Source organism: Punica granatum, chromosome 2 (genome assembly GCF_007655135.1).
Source record: "Punica granatum isolate Tunisia-2019 chromosome 2, ASM765513v2, whole genome shotgun sequence".
NCBI classification, from domain to species: domain Eukaryota; kingdom Viridiplantae; phylum Streptophyta; class Magnoliopsida; order Myrtales; family Lythraceae; genus Punica; species Punica granatum.
Genome location: NC_045128.1, coordinates 5757983 through 5777962, shown reverse-complemented (window position 1 = coordinate 5777962; position 19980 = coordinate 5757983). Strand labels below are relative to the sequence as shown.

The 19980-nt window shown below is 33.8% G+C and overlaps 1 protein-coding gene across 1 annotated transcript; it reads left to right on the top strand.

Moving 5' to 3' along the window:
• The first annotated feature begins 8774 nt into the window (after positions 1–8774).
• Positions 8775–15447, top strand: LOC116197719 (TMV resistance protein N-like). The gene is made up of 3 exons (XM_031527950.1): positions 8775–9133; positions 12787–13894; positions 13980–15447. The coding sequence occupies exons 1-3, from the start codon at positions 8775–8777 to the stop codon at positions 14100–14102; spliced, it is 1590 nt and encodes a 529-aa protein (XP_031383810.1). The 3' UTR covers positions 14103–15447.
• Positions 15448–19980: the final 4533 nt, after the last annotated feature.

The window sequence follows — 19980 nt, the reverse complement described above, 5'->3', positions numbered from 1 at the left end:
TTGATATAGAATAAAATAGACAAGAAATAGAATAAACAAATAATAGAATAGAAATTCTGATATTTTTTTTTATTTGGTTGGAGGGAATAACAAAACTGAAAATTATAATTCTGATGTTTGGTTGGCTTGAATAATGAATGGAAAAAACAGATATAGGACGAAAAAACAAAAATGCCCCTCATGTTAAATCTAATAGGTTTTATAGGATAAATAGATAACTTTAATGACAATTTTTATAATTAATAAAAAATAAACATTTTAAATAATTCAAAAGTAAATAAATTTTATAAATAAATAATTTTAATTAAATTACTGAAAATTGTGCTTATTAATAAAATTAATTATTTTAATTAAAAATAGTAAAATTATTAATATTTAAATGTTTATTAATAATGAATTAATAATATTATTTTTTTAATTGTAATTATTAGAAATAACTATTTTAATAAATTAATAAGCATAATTATCTAAATAATTAATAAATAAATTTCTTAATAAAAAAATATTTTCTTATTATATTAAATAACATAAAATAAAATGATTAAAATAGTATGTTAAATTAAAAATAAAAAGAAAATAAAAGAAGTTACTGTTCATCTTTTTCGGGAACTCAAACTAGAGTTCACAGCTTCCGCACTCTGATCCTGACTCCTACTTTTCCAATGGCGACCTCTGACGCCACCTCTCGTCCTGATTTCGGAATCTTGGAGGATGACCCAGCTTCAGTTAGACCTTGGAAATTGATTTGAGTTGTGCAAGATGCCATCTTCTCCGAGAAAAACCGAGGAATTCAGGCCCAAATTACAAGGAAACGGAACCAGCAATCGAACAGAAGAATCGAGGATCTAACCCCAGCTTCCATTGTCTCCTTCTTCTCCTTTTTCCCCTCTACCATGCCCTTGAAGCCCCGAACTCCAGCGCCATCACCCTGATGCTCTCCCTCACGTTCCTCTCCCTCTTCTTCTCCAACCTCCTCCAAGTCCCCTCCCTCTCCGCCCCTTTCCCCTCCCTCATGGACCCGGCCCTCCTCTCTGGCCCTAATTCCACGCCGGACCCGTTCACCGACCTACTCTCCGCGTACAAGAAGTGGGATTCCCAGGTGGGCTGTACCCAGTTCAGGGAGAGGCACAAAGCTTCGATGAGTTGAGTCATTGAGGCGCAGAGCTTCGAGGGAGGAATCGCAGTCGAAGGAGGGCTCGAGAAAGCTAGGGCTTCGAGGAGGAATCACAGAGGGTTGCAAAACAAAATTTCGGGGAAACAGAGAGACAAGCGATGGCAGAGGATTGAAATTTCAGAGGAATTGTTAGGGCATTTTCGTCTTTACGCATTTATTTCCGGATAAGCAATGGCTATTCCGGACATTCAAGGGGGGCTTTCAAATTCCCTATGAATTCCGTGCCAAATAGGTATTCCGTTCCTTATCATTTCGTGCGAACCAAACCTGCCCTAAGTGACTTGAGTGTCGGAGATAAAAATCCAGACAATATATTTGCCCTAAATTTTCAATAATGCAAACCTGCTAAATATCTATTTCCATAAAAATCTTCAAGACTTGACAACTATAATAGCCACCTCATTCATAGATTACTTGAGAAATATCGAATCTCCAGAAGAAATTGCAACATATTTCTCACAACATCCCGAGTTACTAAAATAAATTTTCAAGTTTACAACTTCTCTTATATAATACTAGCTTTTTGCTCGTGTGATGCACGAGATTTTTTCTTATATAATAACTTTTATATGCACATGCACACTATGATAAAAGAATATACATATGAAAATTAATTCAACCTAAAGTTTTAAGAATTTAATTTCAAAATAAACTATTAAATATCATATATTTAAATATCATTAATGAAGTTTTTTTGAAATTAAGTTTTAAGTCTCTATATTTGTATGGAATGTCCTTTTTCTCAAAATTAAGTTTTTTCCTGCATCATATTTATCACGTTTTTTCTTTAAGATTGTACTTTGATTATTCTATGCATTTAAAGGAAAAGTACTATATTTTCTAAATTACCTCTTGAATTATGGAATTCACCATATTTAAATGATGATATAATTTATTATAAAAAAATTAATTACAAAATTTATATGCTAAATCTAGCATCATCACCTAAAATGAAAATAGAAAGATGTTATATCATAAAATAGTTAATGCATAATTAACACAATATGGTAATGCATAAAAGAATGGAATATATATCATCTATATATAATACTCCGCTATATGTATCATGTACTACATAAAATTGAATACAAAAGAAAAAAGTACTTTATTCTTAATGGATCTATAACGAAAATTACATTGATCTTAGAGCTAGTAGCTATCATCCTTTCCACTTGCTTATCCAAATTTTTATTGTTCTCTTTGCGATTGGTCTTCAAGATTTCGACTCGGTGTATTTCTGTAAAGAGTAATGCGACAAAATCTTTATAAAAAAAAATACACACATAACAACTTAATGTGAGCAAATGATAAAATAAGAAAAATATTATAAAGCAAATTTAACTTACATGAATAATCTTGTCATTTGTATAAGATGATTTGGTTCCTTATACATGTAACGATGACGAGAAGAAAGTTGAACATTGAAAGGATAATATTATAAATCAAACTTAACTTACATCAAGAATTCAACAGATAATTTAACTTATATAACTCATAGGCAAATAATTTAAATCCAAAGAGATTGCAGGGTGTTTCCTCTTTATTGGTTCAAATCCGGACTTCTCCAAGAATCCTGGTGGTTCCAATCAAATATTAACCATGATCTATTACTGTCTGAACTTTCAATATGAAAGTCTACAGAAGAAAATCACAAAATTGGATTTAGCCATCCTTGCAAAGTGGAGCTAAAGGTCTACAAGGTTCCTTGTCCTTAAACATTTTGGCACATGAACCCGTTGCAACAACATTTATTACCCTTAACTAACTTGCAAAAATACTGCATAAATGCGAAAAATGGTAACGGAATAAGAATCTCAATGGGACATTATTCGTGTAATAATTTGGAAATGTTTCAGAAAAACTAAAATCGTCATTTATGGCTTTCGAGTACCATGAGAAGGATCTTACCAAGCTTGCAAACAGCAGCGCGGCCACCCAAATAAAATGCTTACGTTACAATTTGCCCAATGTATTAGGATTAATATCTGAATGAAACATCTCTAAATCCAATTACCTATAGTAATAAATCTGATCGCAATTAATTTAATTAGGCAAAATTGCTCCTATTCCAATTTAATTTGCCCAGTAATTGTCAATTAATACCGATTTAATTGTTGGAAGGAAAGGAAATCGGCTTTGGGAAGGAAATCCCATTCCAATTTAGTTTTGCTGGAAATTGCCAACTTGGGCCATTTGGCCGGAAATTTCCAATTAATAGTGGATTAATAGTGGGAAGGAAATAAAATTATCTTTCTAGTCTTATATTGGCCGGATATTTCCAATTAATAGTGGATTGATTGTGGGAATGAGATAAAATTATCTTTCTTCTCTTGATTACTCTCTGCCCCAAAATTAATTGTCATTGAAAAGTTTCCTCTTGATTACCTTCTCATGAATTGGCTGATTTAAAATCTAATTGGAAAGGATAACCATGTAATTGTGCCCTACGGTCCGGTCTAAGAACCAACCTCTTGTCCAGTTAACAATCATTCAATCCCTCCTCAGTCCAAGAACCAAATTCTTATCCAACATATTGTTTGTTAACTGAAAAAACATTATGTTGAATAGGATTATTGAGGATGCAAATGTTCGTTTTATTGTATTAAAATTTGTATAGTATGAAAACATATATTATATTAAAATTTTGTCTTTTGTCCATTACTTATTATCTATTTTTATATACTTGTTCATATTATTCTTTTATATATTATAACTGTTCATATTATTTTTTATATATATTGTACAATTATTTACAGTTATGGCCTTATTTAATGTAGGGGATGCAACTTCATGAATATATATATATATATATATATATTATATGTGTATATTAAAAATGTTTAGCTAAAGAGTTTTCCAAGCTAAATCCCAATGTCAAAAGTGGATCTCCATGCAGCTAGGTTGTCCTCTAGCTTATATGAAAAAAAAGAATCATATGCAGAGACTGAACTGCATGAACGCAAAATTTCAAAATAAAATGAAGTATCAAATCAATATTTAGAGTAAAAGCCACTTTGCCCCTGATCTTTGGGGGTAGGAAGCATTTACCCCCAACCTTTGAAAATTTGCATGATGCCTCCTGACCTTTATGAAAAATAGGCACTCTACCCCGTTCAATCAATTTTCCCGCCAAATCGTGTCATGTGCCATGCATATGATATTTCTCAAGGGTAAAATTGTCATTATATCTCATAAAAAATATAAAAAAATAAATTAAAAAAAAACTGGGGGAGGAATGGATAGAGGAGATCGGAATCAGGAGAAGGAAGATGTACGGGGACATCTCAAGCTACAACACTTACAACTATGGAGACTCTACCTACATCCCTCCTTCCCGATTGAATGGTGGTTGCCCTATTCATTGATTCTTTCCTTTCCTGGTTTCGGAATTTTGGATCTTGGTGACGGTGGAGGGGTTCACTCCTACTCAGAGCTTGTCTTAGGGCACCGACCTGTTCAGTTTGAGGGTTTTTGGTTTCAGAAACTTGGCCATAGAGCATCAACCTCTTGAATTTGTCGAATTTGTCGAACATCTGCTGCTTAGAGGTAGAGATTGAGCAAACCGTCGGAGCAGTATACCCCTTTCCGATCTCTATTAGGTTTTTTTAATTAAATTTTTTTATTTGATTATTCATTAATCAGGTCAAATGACTTAATTTTCCCTTGAAAATGTCGCATGTTGCTCACGTGACTCAATTTGACTGGAAAATCGATCGTGGGGCAAAGTGCCTATCCTTTTGAAGGTCAGGCGGCACAATGCAAATTTTTAAAGGAGAGGAAGCAAAGGTTGCTTAACTCTAAAGGTCAGGGGGTAAAATGCCTTTTACTTGGATATTTATTATAAAACGAATAGATATCTATGTAAATCACACAAATGAATTTAGAACCCACTTATCTCATTAGCGTATAGCTAATTTATACAATTCACAATATACTTGTTAACTCAAGCAGTAGTAATCATTCGAACTGTTAAGCAAATATTAATTTTCGAATAAACAAGTATATATATGTATTTAATATATTTATAAACCATATTAGGGACTCTGATACCACTTGTAGGAGCTCCCGAACACTACTCGTGTAGTCTTTTCGTGTGTGATGCGTTGAGAAAAACTTTTATTAGTCTTTAAAATATTTACTCACCCACACTCTCACTCACAAATGGAGCACACTCTCTGACACTTGCCTATTACTCTCACATTTTTGTGCTTAGACAAAAAATTTATACACACCGCCTATATATATATATATATAGAGGTGTATATGTCGTTGAATTTCACCACAGCATTGCATTGCCCTAACATGATTCTTGCGTTACCTGCTACTTCTACTATCTTATTGCTTCCCCTAATTTTTTTCTTTCTCTTAATTTTCCCTCTAGATCAGCTTTCTATAGTTAATCTAATTTAGCTCTCATAATATCTAGACTTTCTCCCTTATTTTTCTAGGCTTTTCCGAAGCAATATCTAAGAATTAGCATTGATTTCATTTTTCATGGACCTTGACTAATTATGTTCGAACTGAATCAGTCCACTAAGGGATAAAACTCATTTTCTCTATTCAATAGACTCGAACATGAGAACTTGCATAAGAAGAATAAGTGCTGAACTACTTGAATCAATCCCAGTAGGTGGAATAGTGTTGATTTTTAACACTCCTCCTTGATACTAATTCTTTGTACTGGGGGTCTTCTATGATGATGGCCACTTCCTTCACCAAACCTTCACCAAAGCATATTGACATACTCAGGATTCGGCTTCCTTTGTCAACTCGATCTTCTAACTCTAGTTGCGGCTCTTCATCTGGTTTCTCTTCTTTTGAAGTTTTTTCTTAATCTCGTGATCTCTGATACAAACCAGTTTTTCATGGATTTACCTTCTTCTTGAGTGATTTACCGGTAATTCTGTATCTTAAACTTCTTTCTCTTCTAGTTGCTCCCCCATTTTCTTCTTTACCGAATCCTTTGGTCGAATCACAACATCTCCATCCTTCTCTCTCCTAGCCATTAGAGGAGGATCTGGAAAATCTTTTGGCAAATCACGAGACTCTAGCACAACAAATGGCTAGAATTTCTTTGAAAATGAAGGAGGAGCATCATATGGCAATAAGAGGAGGAACTACAAACCAAGGTGCTACGAAAAGAGCTTCCTAGCAGAGGAGCTTGTCGAGGCCAAGCTCGAAGAGACCACAACATTGAAAGAAGGCAAAGAGAACGTGTCTAGGAGGTGCAACCTTGTCTATTACAATTGCGACAAGAAAGTTACTGAAGGTTATGCAGCAACTACGGGCCATGAAGAGGAGGAACACTGGGATGATGATAGCATAACGTCATCCTAAGGAAAGGAAGTAATTGCAACGATGAGAATAGTGGCAAAGGGAGCAGAGAAGCTGGCACTGATGGCTCCAAAGACCAATGGGGTCAATTATAGCAATGACTAGATCATTAACTTAGGCTGCTCCAGCCACATGAGTGGCGACCAGAAGAAGTTTCAGAGTACATTGACCTATAGAGGTGACGTTGTCATTGTTTTGACAGACAACACAAAACTTCCTATTGCCAACTCCAGGAAGGCCGAGATTTCTCCAAAGTTCAGCACGAAGAAGTTGTTGGGAATTGGTGTATGCCCTAGAGGCAATCTATAATCAGTTTTGTAATATGATATCTATTTCATTATAAAACGAGGCATATCTGTTATTGTGTAGATTGCGCTAAATATGATTTTACACAATAATGTCCTTGGAATAGTAGGTTCAATAGGCATCAAGTGTGACTTGATTGTGAGATCCTATAATTACTGAACATTATTCCTAAATGTCCATAGTCAAAGTATTATCGTTAATTAGGACAACGGTAATACGGTTAGACTAGTGTGAGTGTTGATTGATGACCAAATCTCATAGGTCATGGATATGGAGATATCAAATCACACCACATGTATACATTAAGAGTAATGTGTATTGGACTGATCCGCCATGAGATTGCTACATGGGTTGTTACGTGACTGTCATTAGCATATCTCAAAGTGACTATAGTGTAATGGTCCTTTGACTTGAGGTCACCATGGATTCCTACATGTAATGTCATATACTTTGATACTGTCAAATGCCACCGTAACAGGCTGGTTATAAAGACAGTTATTGGGTATATCATAGAGCATGGAGAGGAATATGAGTGATCAAGATAGGATTTGTCCCTCCTACGAAACGGGAGCGATATCTCACGGCCACTTGGTGGTTAAGTCTAAAAGTGTATGCATACCCAAATGAGTCGATATAATGATATCGAGCTCATTTGCTCTGATAGACTTACCCGGTAAATCAAGAAAGAGAGATATTAAGCCATACAAGGATGTCATCGACCATGCCTTGGGCTCAATAGAGATATAGAGGACAATGGATTATATTACACGGTAATATAGGTCACGAGGTTCGTCGAGAAATTGACTTTCCGATTACTTGAGTAACAGTGATGCATTGCTAGATGCCGCTCACTGTTTGTAATATTAAAATAGAGATTTCGATATTACTATCAACGTAATTGGGAACCTACAGGGTCACACACTACGACTAACTTGACGAGATATTTTGAAACAACAAAATTGTCTAATAAAGATTAGATGATTTATGGTGCGACCGATTAATCGGATATTTAATGAGATTAAATTTGCCGATTAATTAGACCCGATTTATTAGATTTAATGGTGTGCTAAGTGGTTATTTTTATGGAACCACTTGGAGCCAATTATAGAAAGAAACATGGGCCAATTGTATGATAACACTTAGCTATACACATGGACTAATTAAATGATGTCACCTAGACTTACACATGTCACTTGGAGCCTTGATTCTCCTTAATCCCACATCGGTGGGGCTTTGAATTTGTCTTCCCCATATTGCCTATAAAAGGGGCAGCATGCATGTTTAGATATAAGAGATATATATATACATGTATATGGGTGTACGTGTATAAGTGTAAGGAAATTCAAGTTGAATTGTTCAATTTGAATTAATCCTACTAGTCTAATAAATTTCGGGTGTCGCATCGGGGTGTTTCTTTCGAGTGTTGGTCGCTAGCACCGCCGATCTCGAAAACTCGTCGACAAAGTCGGTGTGGATACCAGTAGAGGCGTCACGCGTGGGACGCTCGGTCGACAACTTTAAATATTCCAGGTACGCTTTTATTTACTCTTACTCTTCTAGTAGGTCTTGGAATTAGTTTCACGGGTAGGAAATTTTGAATTTCTGTTCCTTTTACGCTTCCGTTAGCCCCGTGGAACTAGCAGAAGTTGCAGCTCCAGGATGTCTACCATGTTCCAGGTATGAAGAAGAACCTACTTTCAGTAACGCAATTGATGTAACCAACAATTATGTGGTGTTTGGAAAAAAAGGGCGTGAAAGTGTATCGAAAAATAAGGATTTTCAAAAAATAAGGATTTTCGATACATCAATCATGGATGGACAGCGTACGGACTCTGTCTACGTAATGTCAGCATAGAAGAATTATGCAGACAAAGTGCAGAAGAATGTGACCACAGATCTGTTGCCTGTAAAACTCGGGCATTTGAATTATCGTAAGCTGAAAATAATGATGAACAAGTCAATGTTGAAGGGATTGCCTCAGCTCCAGATGCGCGTGGATATGATGTATCCACGATGGCACTACGTGAAGGCTCATCAATTGTCATATAAGGAGTCTTTGGCCATAATAAATGACCCTTTGGAGCTTATCCACTCAAACGTGTTCGGGCATTTGAAAAAACCGTTAGTTGGAGTCTTGTGGTACATGGCGACCTTCATCAATGACTACTCCAGGCACGTCAGGGTTTATTTCATGAAAGAGACATCGGAGACCCTAGCATTTAAGGAGTTCAAGGAGACGGTTGCGGCCAAAATTGGCAAGAAGATAAAGTGCTTACAAACATATAATGGAGGAGAATACATATCCCAGGAGTTCACGAAGTATCTATGATGGTGCAAGTTACGGAGGCAATTGACGTGTCCAAGTACACCTCAGCAAAACGAGGTGGCAGAAAGGAAGAACCACCACCTTGCAGAAGTATGCCAAAATATATTACATGCTAAGAAGATGCCGGGAAGATTTGGGGTTACCCAAGTCAGAGGCAAGAAGGATTGGGTAGAGGAAAAGATGGGCAAGCAACCAGAAGAGAAAGAAGTTGAAGATATACAATCAGCAATTCAATCACTCAAAAAGAAGGCAAATCCATGGAAAATTGGTGCGTATTAGAGATAGAGAGATGAAAAAGAAACTTCACAAGAAGAGAAACCAAAGGAAGAGCCACAATCATAGCTGTGAAGATCAAGTCGACAGAGGAAGCCAAATCTGACATCTGTATGGCTTTGGTGCAAGGAAGTGACCATATTCATGGACGACTTATGTATAAAGAGTTAGTGTTGAAGAGGAGTGTTTAGAATCAAGACTAATTCTTTATTAAGAAAGTGTCTAGAAAAATATAGAAAAATCTAGGAGAAGATAATTACGGAATATATAATATCTTAAATATTATTTGGGAAAAGGCTAGAAAATAAGGGAGGAAAATCTAGATAGTATGAGGACTATAGTAGAATTAACCGGAAAGATCTAGAGGAAAAGAAAGACAGGAAAATAATATGGGGAAGCAATAGAAGATGATAGAAGTCGAAGGTAATGGAAGCATTAGGTTAGGGCAATGGAATGTGGCCGCAAAATTCACTGACATATATTTGTATAAATATTATCGAAATTAACAAATATTATTTCTTCTTATTTCTTCACCCCACTACACCCAAAGCAAAAATTACTCGTATAATGTTCGGAATCTCCTACAACTGGTATCAAAACAACTAATATAGCAGTGGAGAAAAGGAGACAGAAGAGGGATTAGGTGCGGGCAAATGTAATGTTAGGAAATGAAACGCCCAATCAATTCATTTCTTTCCATTTCCTTATTCTTCCCATTTCTTTTATTGATAAATAAGTAACAATAATAAGAAATTTCAAGGTTCACATGTACTATATTACCTGAAAATTATAATAATTACTATTGGCGCTCAGAGTAGAAGAATATATCATAATATTGTATAATTTGTACTGGTGACTTAAAAACTTGTCAATAATTTTTTAAGAGTATTTTTATGAACTATTAGAAATTCTTTAGAAGAATATAGTTTGAAATATCATAATCAACATTGTTGGTTTAAAAATTAATTAATACTTTTTAAAGACTATTATTTTTAAATTGTATGAAATTTTATTTGTTGTTCAGACATGTTATTTTAAGTTTTTGTTTACTATAAACAATATTTTATCAAAAAGTATAAAAATTAAGTAAATAAGTTATTACTTATAAAATTAATTTATACAACCAAGTAGAAATTGCATGAATGGACCTACATCTGTATTGGGATTATAGAATTGAATATCTTTATAATTAGTTTTACATAGTTGCATGCTTTATACTTATAAAAGTTATTAGAACTAATGAATGAACAAAAATGTAAAAGTTAAAAATAGCTCTAGACACTACCTGAAAAATAATGTTGCATTTGCATTGAAAAGTAAAAGGCCATACTCGCACGCGCCATTAAGATAGTATTCATGGAAATAAAAGTCAATCTTAATTATGACTTGATTTATAATAAATGTCATTGCTCTAAATTCTTATCTATTTATATATATATATATATATATAGTTGTATCGCCCCGGGGTAGAAAAGTAATTTAATATATTACATAAGGCCATAAAAGTAAATGTGTAAATAAACAATTATAACTATATAACAATTAGAATTATATTAGTAAATGCATACAAATCATTAAATTCTTATAAATTCATTATCTTTAAAAAGAACTTATAAGTATGTATACAATTAGGATTAACTTAGTAAATTCATATCAATCATTAAATACTTAATAATTTCATTATACAAGCACATTCTTGATCCAAAAAAAATGTAATATCAAAACGTATTTTTTATATATAGAATAAAGTCATAAAGGTAAATGTCTAAATAAAAAATTATAAATGTATATATAATTGGGATTAAATTAGTAAATACACATAAATCATTAAATACTTAATAGTTTTATATTTCTAAACAAACAATTATAAATATACATACAATTAGGATTAAATTAATCAATGCATATAAATAATGAAATACTTCATAATTTTATTATGTCTAAACAAATAACTTCAATGTGCATACAATTAGGATTAAATTAGCAAATGGATTTAAATCATTAAATTCTTAATAATTTTATTACACAAGAACATTTTTTATTTTTAAAAAATGCAATTATAAAATTTATTTAGAAAAAGTACAATTTCTTAAAATAAACATCTATAAAAAATTTTTGACATAATTAATAACTAAAAGAAAAATCCACTAGTATGCAATAAGCATTTCTAAATATTGAACATTTTTGAAATAGTAAAAGATAAATTTATTTAAAAATTATTAAAAGTGGATTATTTGCACTTCTTTTTTTATACAATATATATGGAAGTTTTCTATTACAATTTTTTTCGAATTTGATTTTTTATAAAATGTAATATGTTTTCTAAGTAATATCGTTTTCTTCATTCATATTTCATATTATAATTCATTTCTAAATATCCTTAGTTTGTTATTGTACGAACTAATATTTGAATGGTTTAAATTTTAAAATATATAACTTAATGAACATTTAAATTCTGGTGTCGAAATTTTTAAAAATTCATCAAAGAATAACTATACTAACCAATAATCCGTGCATCGGACAGACAAAAAAACTGGTGCATAAGTAAAGGAGAATTGTGCATTTAATGAGGGGCATTGATAGGGAAAAGTATAAATTAATTTGAATATATGGATTAACATGATTAGTATAATTAGTACTGGTAATTTAGAAGTAACTAATAATTTTCAAAGTCTATTTTTATAAATTTTATGGAATTTTACTTTTCATCCAAAACCACAAATTATCTTAAGTTTATGTTTACTATGTACACATTTTATTCAAAAAGTTATTACTATGTAAGAAATTGCATGAATGGAAAAATATCTATTAAAGTAATAGATGTTCTTATAGTTAATTTGATACATTTGTATGCTTTTACTCTTAAAAGTTGACAGGATAATGAGATATGGAAAGATTAAAATAATGCTTACATGTTCTTTTTTGTGTAGGTAGAATATTGCTTACAGTTCACATTGAAAAGTACAATCAATGCACCATACGGGTTAGTATCTATGAAATACACATGCAAACTATATATATTGAACATATATAAGTCCAGTATTGAATTTTTTAATATAAAAATAAAATTATAGAATTTTTTTAAATAAAAATAATGCTTACATTTTCTTTTTTAATGTTGTTTATATTCCAACATAAAATAAAATCCACTTGGAATCGAATATATTCAGAAATGATTATGGATATTAATAGACTATATGTACAAATATATATATATATATATATATATATATGAAAGTTGCGAAAGTTTCTTAGGTAAGTGAATCCATAAAAATTAATTAAGTTCAGCAATATTTTGTATTTTTTTTTAATTCATGCATCGGCCTTTTTTTAACTATATACGTACAAGTGACAACATAATATGTCTTCGCAGACATCAAGGTGAATTTATAAAATTAGTCGTTGCAAACGTCGTTAGAGAACTGAAGAAGTCTTACTTGGAAGTGGGTACTGTCCTAGTTGGAATCGAAGATCGTGCAGAAGAACTTTTGAAAAAGTCAGAAGTTGGCATAGATGATCATGTTCGGGTCGTCGGGATTTGGGGCATGGGCGGCATAGGGAAGACAACTCTAGCCAAGTTTGTTTACAACCAAATCGTGGACAATTTTGAAAGTTGTTCTTTCCTTAAAGATATCCAGGAAATGTCCCGGCATCATACAGGCCTTCAAAACTTACAGAGTCAATTGGTCTCTGACATAATAAGGCGTGAGCAGCAGGCCTATGCTAATGTAGAGGAAGGAATCAATGTGCTTAGGGAAAGGCTTTGCCATAAGAAAGTCCTGATTCTTCTCGATGATGTCGACCACATCAACCAGATTAAAGCTCTGGCAGCAGACGTTGGTTGGTTTGGCCGAGGAAGCAGGATCATCATCACGACCAGAGAAAAGGGAGTCTTGGATCAATTTAAAGTGCAAGATTTGTATGAAGTCGCATTACTGGAAGAAGGTCATGCTTTAGAGCTCTTCTGCATGCACGCATTCAGAGATAAGTCTCCCAGACCTGACTTGGCTGAAGAAGCATTGCAGATCGTGAACATAACTGGACGGATTCCTCTAGCTCTTGAGGTTATGGGATCATTCTTATCCGTCTATGGTGGAAGGAAGGATATGTGGCATGCTACAATAGAGAAGTTGAAAATTAAACTTGACATGGTCGATGTCCGAGATAAGTTGAAAATAAGTTACGAGTTATTGGAAAGTGAGCAAAAGGAAATATTCCTTGACATTGCATGCCTTTTCATCGGTATGGACGCCAGGCTAGTGATTCCCATGTGGAAAGATGCTACATTTTCACAAGAAGTGGGAATTGAGATCCTCCAACTAAAGTCGTTGATTAAAATCAGAGAGGACAATACAATATGGATGCACGATCAACTCAGAGATCTTGGCAGAAGCACTGTTGAACAAGAAGATAAAGAACCAGGACACCGGAGTAGGCTGTGGCGCGGTGAAGATGCATTTGATGTATTAGTGCAACAACAGGTATGCATTTTCGAGGTACTTTAGATCGGCTCTCGGATCATGAAAATTGTTTGAAACTGCTTCCGTATGTTTTTGATGATTGTAGGGAACATCAAAAGTGGAAGCCATCAGTCTAGAAGGCTATCATTTCATGGAGGAAGAAGATTGTAACGACCCGAAATTTCAGCTGGATTTTTCCTATATTTCCTCGATATCCATTACCACATAACTATTCGCCTAAAACTGGCTTTCCATAAACTCTCAAAAATATAAAACCAATCTGGTAAGCTCTAATATGTATATACATCTCAAAAGAGAGTAATTTTCTTTTCTCAATCAATCACTAATCCAAACTAAACAAAAATTTCAAGTCATAATATATTCAAATACACTCTATACAAAAAAAATACTTATCAAATAACTAAAGTTCCTACCTAATCCTCCGAGCTGATCTCCAATATCAAAAGAGTTCTCCTGTACTGCTAATCTAGCTCCTAACTCATCTGAAAAACATATGCAGAGTGTGAGCTGCATGTCAGTGAGTACTAAATTCCAAAGCAAAAATGAATTATTATCAAATAAATATTTAATTGAAAACAACCAAATATTCAAATAAATAATAAAATCACATTCAATGCAACTATCAACTCACCGCACACATAATATATATATATATATACAAACTATATTAATAATTATATCCAATATATTAACTAAATTAAGTCCTACTAATGAATACACATAACTCTTCCAACCATTTCTTTAATATCCAATATCACATAAACATCAAATATCCATTCATTAGCATTCCATAGAAATTTACAACACAACCACTTGACAGATTCAACTCTAACAACAACACGGTTTTCATAGAACAACTTCAGACAATCTCAACAATATCACATCTCCAGCACTCTCACATCTCCAACAATCATAGCAGACAAACAATATACAATACAACCAATCAATATAGCCACAGGGTTGCATTTCCTCGCAACAGAGTTATGACGGTACCGTGACTTCGCACATCTTATTCATATCATCCTCAACTCCCAATATCCATGTCTCATAAGCGGGGGCTGCCCATTATCCTCCAGCAGTAGGAGTCTAGGCGTCCATTTTATATCCTGCCGGATCAGCGGTCTAGGCGTCCATTTTTTTTTTCCCGCTGAATCAGCGGTCTAGACGTCCTTTTTTACATCCCGCCGGATCAGCGGTCTAGGCGTCTATTTTTGTATCCCGCCGGATCAGCGGTCTAGGCGTCCATTTTTGTAATATGCCGGATCAGCGGTCTAGACGTCCTATTTATATACCGCCGGATCAGCGGTCCCATGGCTATAATTAAACAACAATCACAAGCATAAACAATTGCACCCATGCCATTTCACTTCATATATCCATACTAATTTCCTATTCCCAATTTATCACAATATCATCACATATCTCATACACAATCAATATATACAATCACACCGCATATCTCATGTCAACATGAAACATAAGAGGGTAATATCTCTCAAATCATTTCACACAACATAACAAGACCGATTTCTTAATTTCTAACTATCGCAATATTTTTCTTAAATAATTTATATTACTATACTACATCAGTTCACAAGGGAATATAGTACTCACATAATATATATATATATATATATCATTTCACAATTGTGAGATCCGGTATTGATTTTACTAAACATGCATATATATATATATACACACATACATAGCTACACTTATATATGTATATTAGATACCACATGTTTATGTGGCTGAGCATTACACAATTAAAAAGAAAAAAGAAGAAGAGGAAATTGGCATGGCCCCCCACGTGTTCCAAAAATTTTCCACTAAGGACCAATTTTGCCACCGCCATTGACTTCTTTCTTTACTTTAGTAATTCATTTTTTTTTCTTCTTTGTTCGGGGTTAGCTGAAGAAATCGAAGAACAGAGGGAGAAAGAGAGAGAGAGAGAGAGAGAGAGAGAGAGAGAGAGAGAGAGAAATAGAGGAACAGAGAGCTCGAGATGGAGCTTCGGAAAGCAGGGAGATCAGAGGGACGATGACGGTGAGGGTGATGGCGATGGTCTTACGTTGTCCTCTGCCCCATCTCTGTCAATGACCCTTCTCTTCTCTCTGTTCGAATTCGTCTTTCTCCAGCATGCATTCTGGGTTGAGTTTGTTACGGACTAGCTTAGGTATGTTGCAGATTTTTCTTGATTGAGCCTTATTTAATTGATTGTGTCCTTGCTATGGATTTAGAAACAAGTTAGTTGGATGAGTAAATTAGAGAAATTGATGAAGTAACTTAGACTAGTATATTTGAACGTTTAGTGAACTAAGCTAGGCCACATTGATGATGCTGAAATTTGTGAGTTAGATATTAATTTGGTTGGTTATTGCAAGAAGCAATTTTTAGATTTGTTTGAGATAAAGTACTGTAAATAGATTAGTGGAAGGTAGGGGAAGTTTCATTCTTATTATTTGTATTGTTATAGAAGCATAGTAGAGATTGGCAATGGACCTTTCATGGAAGTATTTTTAGTCTTATTGAAATGGAAAACAGTGAGGGAGAGAGAACTACAGAGATAGAAGTCATCTCACAAGCAAGAGTGGGTATTGCATTTCGGTTGAATATTGACAGAGTTTGGGTATGTATATAGCTGAATTCCTGTTTTCTTTTGTTTGGTGAGATCTTTATTTTACTTAATTGTTTATGTGGGCTATGAAGTAAAATATATATATATATATATATATATATATGTTCAAGTAGTTAGTTAATAAGTCGGATTTATAGTTGATTTAGGGTTTTAGGACCTTTGAGGCATTGGGTTTTCCTTTGTTGCTAGCTGCAGCTTTAGTGTTCTATAGTTAGTTTATTAAGTTAAAATTGAAGTTGTGTTTGTGAAGTAATTAAGAACACTTTGCATTTGCTTGAGCGTTATTATTTGAATGAATTAACGAATATGGGGAATTAGATGAAATGGATTAAAAATCGAGTTTTAGAAAGACGGTTATTTGAGGTGGAAATTTGAGGAAGTTGGGAGCTAGCTAGCAGTGAGTTGGTGAGGTAGATGAAGAATAATGATTGTTGTTTAATTTGTATTAGCTAGATAAGGTTAGTTAATTGTTTAGAAAAAAAAGCTAGCTACTGCTCTAAGATTATTTTTAACTGGAATAATTTAATTGTTGCATATTAATAACAGTTGAAGCCAGTTAGGTTTCGAGGTTTTCAGGGGCAATTAAGTCTGGATAAATTCTTTCTTTCGGGTTCAAATGCGGTATTGCTTGTTATAAGGAATATATAAAGAAAACGAATATATTTTGTAATCGTTTCTTATTATGCTTATGATTTATAGGAGCTGAGGAAACTGGAACTTTGCATTCTGAAAGCCTGTCTTTCTTAAATATTATATTGGAAGTTGGGTGAGTACTTTATTCCATTGTGAAATGATATATATATATATGTATGTATGTTATGTGAATATTCCAGTCCTTTGTGAAATGATGCGTTCTAATTATATAAATTGTGAAGATGAATATTGTGATAGTTAGATTAAGGAATTGGTCGTGCTATGTTCCGTGATGGAATTTGAGAGATATTGTTTTGTCTGTTTCACTTTGAGTTGAGATAATGCGGTGTGATTGTGTTTACTGGTTGTGTATGAGCTATGTGATGGTAATGTGCTGCCATTGTGATGTGATTGGGATTATGCTTGCGAATAATAATGTATGACGTGAGATGGTATGGTTACAATTGATCATGATTGTGATTGTTGTTTGACTATAGCCATGGGACCGCTGGACCCGGCGGATTACAAAATGGGCCAGATCGGCCGCCGGACCCGGCGGAATATAAATAGGGGCGTGATCGGCCGCCGGACCCGGCGGAATATAAACCGGGGCCGGATCGGCCGCTGGACCCGGCGGAATAGAAAAAGGGGCCTGATCGGCCGCTGAGACTCGGCGGAATACAAATTGAGTCAACTCTTACCGCCAGAGGTTAATAGGCGGCCCCGCTTATGAGATATGAATATGGGGAGTTGAGGATGATATGAGTAAGATATGTGGGGTCACGATACCGTCATAACTCTGTTGTGAGGAAATGCAACCCTATGGCTCTATTGATTGGTTTGTGTTGTATACTGTTTGGCTGGTATGATTGTTGGAGATGTGATGATTGTTGAGATTGTTGGAGTTGTGATGATTGTTGAGATTGTTGATAATGTGATGATTGTTGAGATTGTTTGAAGTTGCTCTATGAAAGCCGTGTTGTTGCTAGAGCTTGTTCTGTCAATTGATTGTGTTGTGAGTTGCTATGGAACGCTAATGAATGAATATTTGACGTTTATGTAATATTGGATATTAGGGAAAAGGTTGGAAAGGTTGTGTGTATTGGTTAGTAGAACTTAAATTTAGTTATTATATTGGATATAATTATTATTATAGTTTGTATGAATATATATACAGTGTATGTATGTTGGGTGAGCTGATAGTTGGATTGGATATGATTGTATTATTTATTTGAATATTCGGTTGTTTGCAATTAAATATTTATTTAATAATAATTCATTTTGCCTTGGAATTTAGTATTCACTGAGATGCAGCTCACACCCTGCATATATTTTTTTTCATATAAGCTTCTAGCTGCATGGGAGAACCATTTTTGATATCGGGGATCAGCTCAGAGGACTAGGTAGGTACCTTAGTTATTTGATAGGGATTCTTTTTGTATAGAATGTATTTGAATATGTTTCGACCTGAATTTTTTATTTAGTTGAATTATTGATGTGAGGAGAAAAAAAATCTATTGAGAAGTATATGTATACATATTAGAGTTTACTGGTTTGGTGATATATATGTTTTGAGAGTTTATGGAAAGTAGGTTTTCTTTTATATGAATCGTTATGTGATAATGGGTATCAAGAAAATTTAGGGTAAGTTCTGCTGAAATTTCGGATTGTGACAATAATGGAATGAAGTACTCATCGAACATCCAAAATGGTTCATCAAACTTGACTTTCAGGATGCACAATATTGGTGTCCTCGGCCCCTATTAATTGCAAGCATAACAAGAAAATAGATCATATCTCATATAATATATATATATATATATATATATCGCATGCCTAACCATTTGAAATTCTCAAGAGAAGAGGGATTCAAACCCATTTGCTCTTAAATTCTAAGCACTTATGCAGCTATAATGGTCGATCATATAATCAATAAAAAGGTTAACAAATCAAAAGGTATATTAAGGCGGCAAATTCTTCTCAATGAACTTAACAGCTCAATCATTATAATTCAACATACTGAAATCCTATAAACTCACCCAAGTTAAAATAGAAGTCTTAAGCTTAGGAACTTATTACAATAGCTTCCAATCATTCTACCTCCATTCCATCCTATTTACTTCCCATCATTATTCTTTTTGCAATAATAAGAACTAATCGATAACTGACTTAATCATTTCCTCAAATCATCATTTTAATTTCACAATGTCAAACAATTAGTTAGTGGAGATTAAATTGCTAAGACAGCTAGGTCAGTAAAAGATTAAATCTATCATCAAGCCCAATAAAGCATTTCCATGATTAATTAAATCATCAATCAACAACCTCCAACTTAATAACATAACTAATATTACCCAATCTATGGCAACAAATGAAAGCTAAATAACTCAACAAAGGTCGGCTTATATTAGTCATTTAACCACCGTTAGAGATCCTAAAATCAACTATTAAACCAATTTCTTCAACTCAGCACCTAAGCAAACATATCAATTGGAATCATCAATCATCAAGTAAAAATTAGCAGATAACTCATTCTTCCATTGACCCCCATAAAGCATAATAATCTCATTTAATCAAATTCTTCCCCAAAACAAATTTAAATAGAGCCAAACCGATAGATACATCTATCTTTCATCCCGATCGGCACATCAAGATAGAATAATTAAACATAAATTCAACACACGAACTAAATCCTCCATTGATCCCTATAAGCTTAAGTAACTTCATTTTAAGACAACCATATTCAATCTAAATGAAGAGGAAAATCCTAGACTTCACTAAACTTAGCAATTATGTCAATCAAGACCGTGGAAAG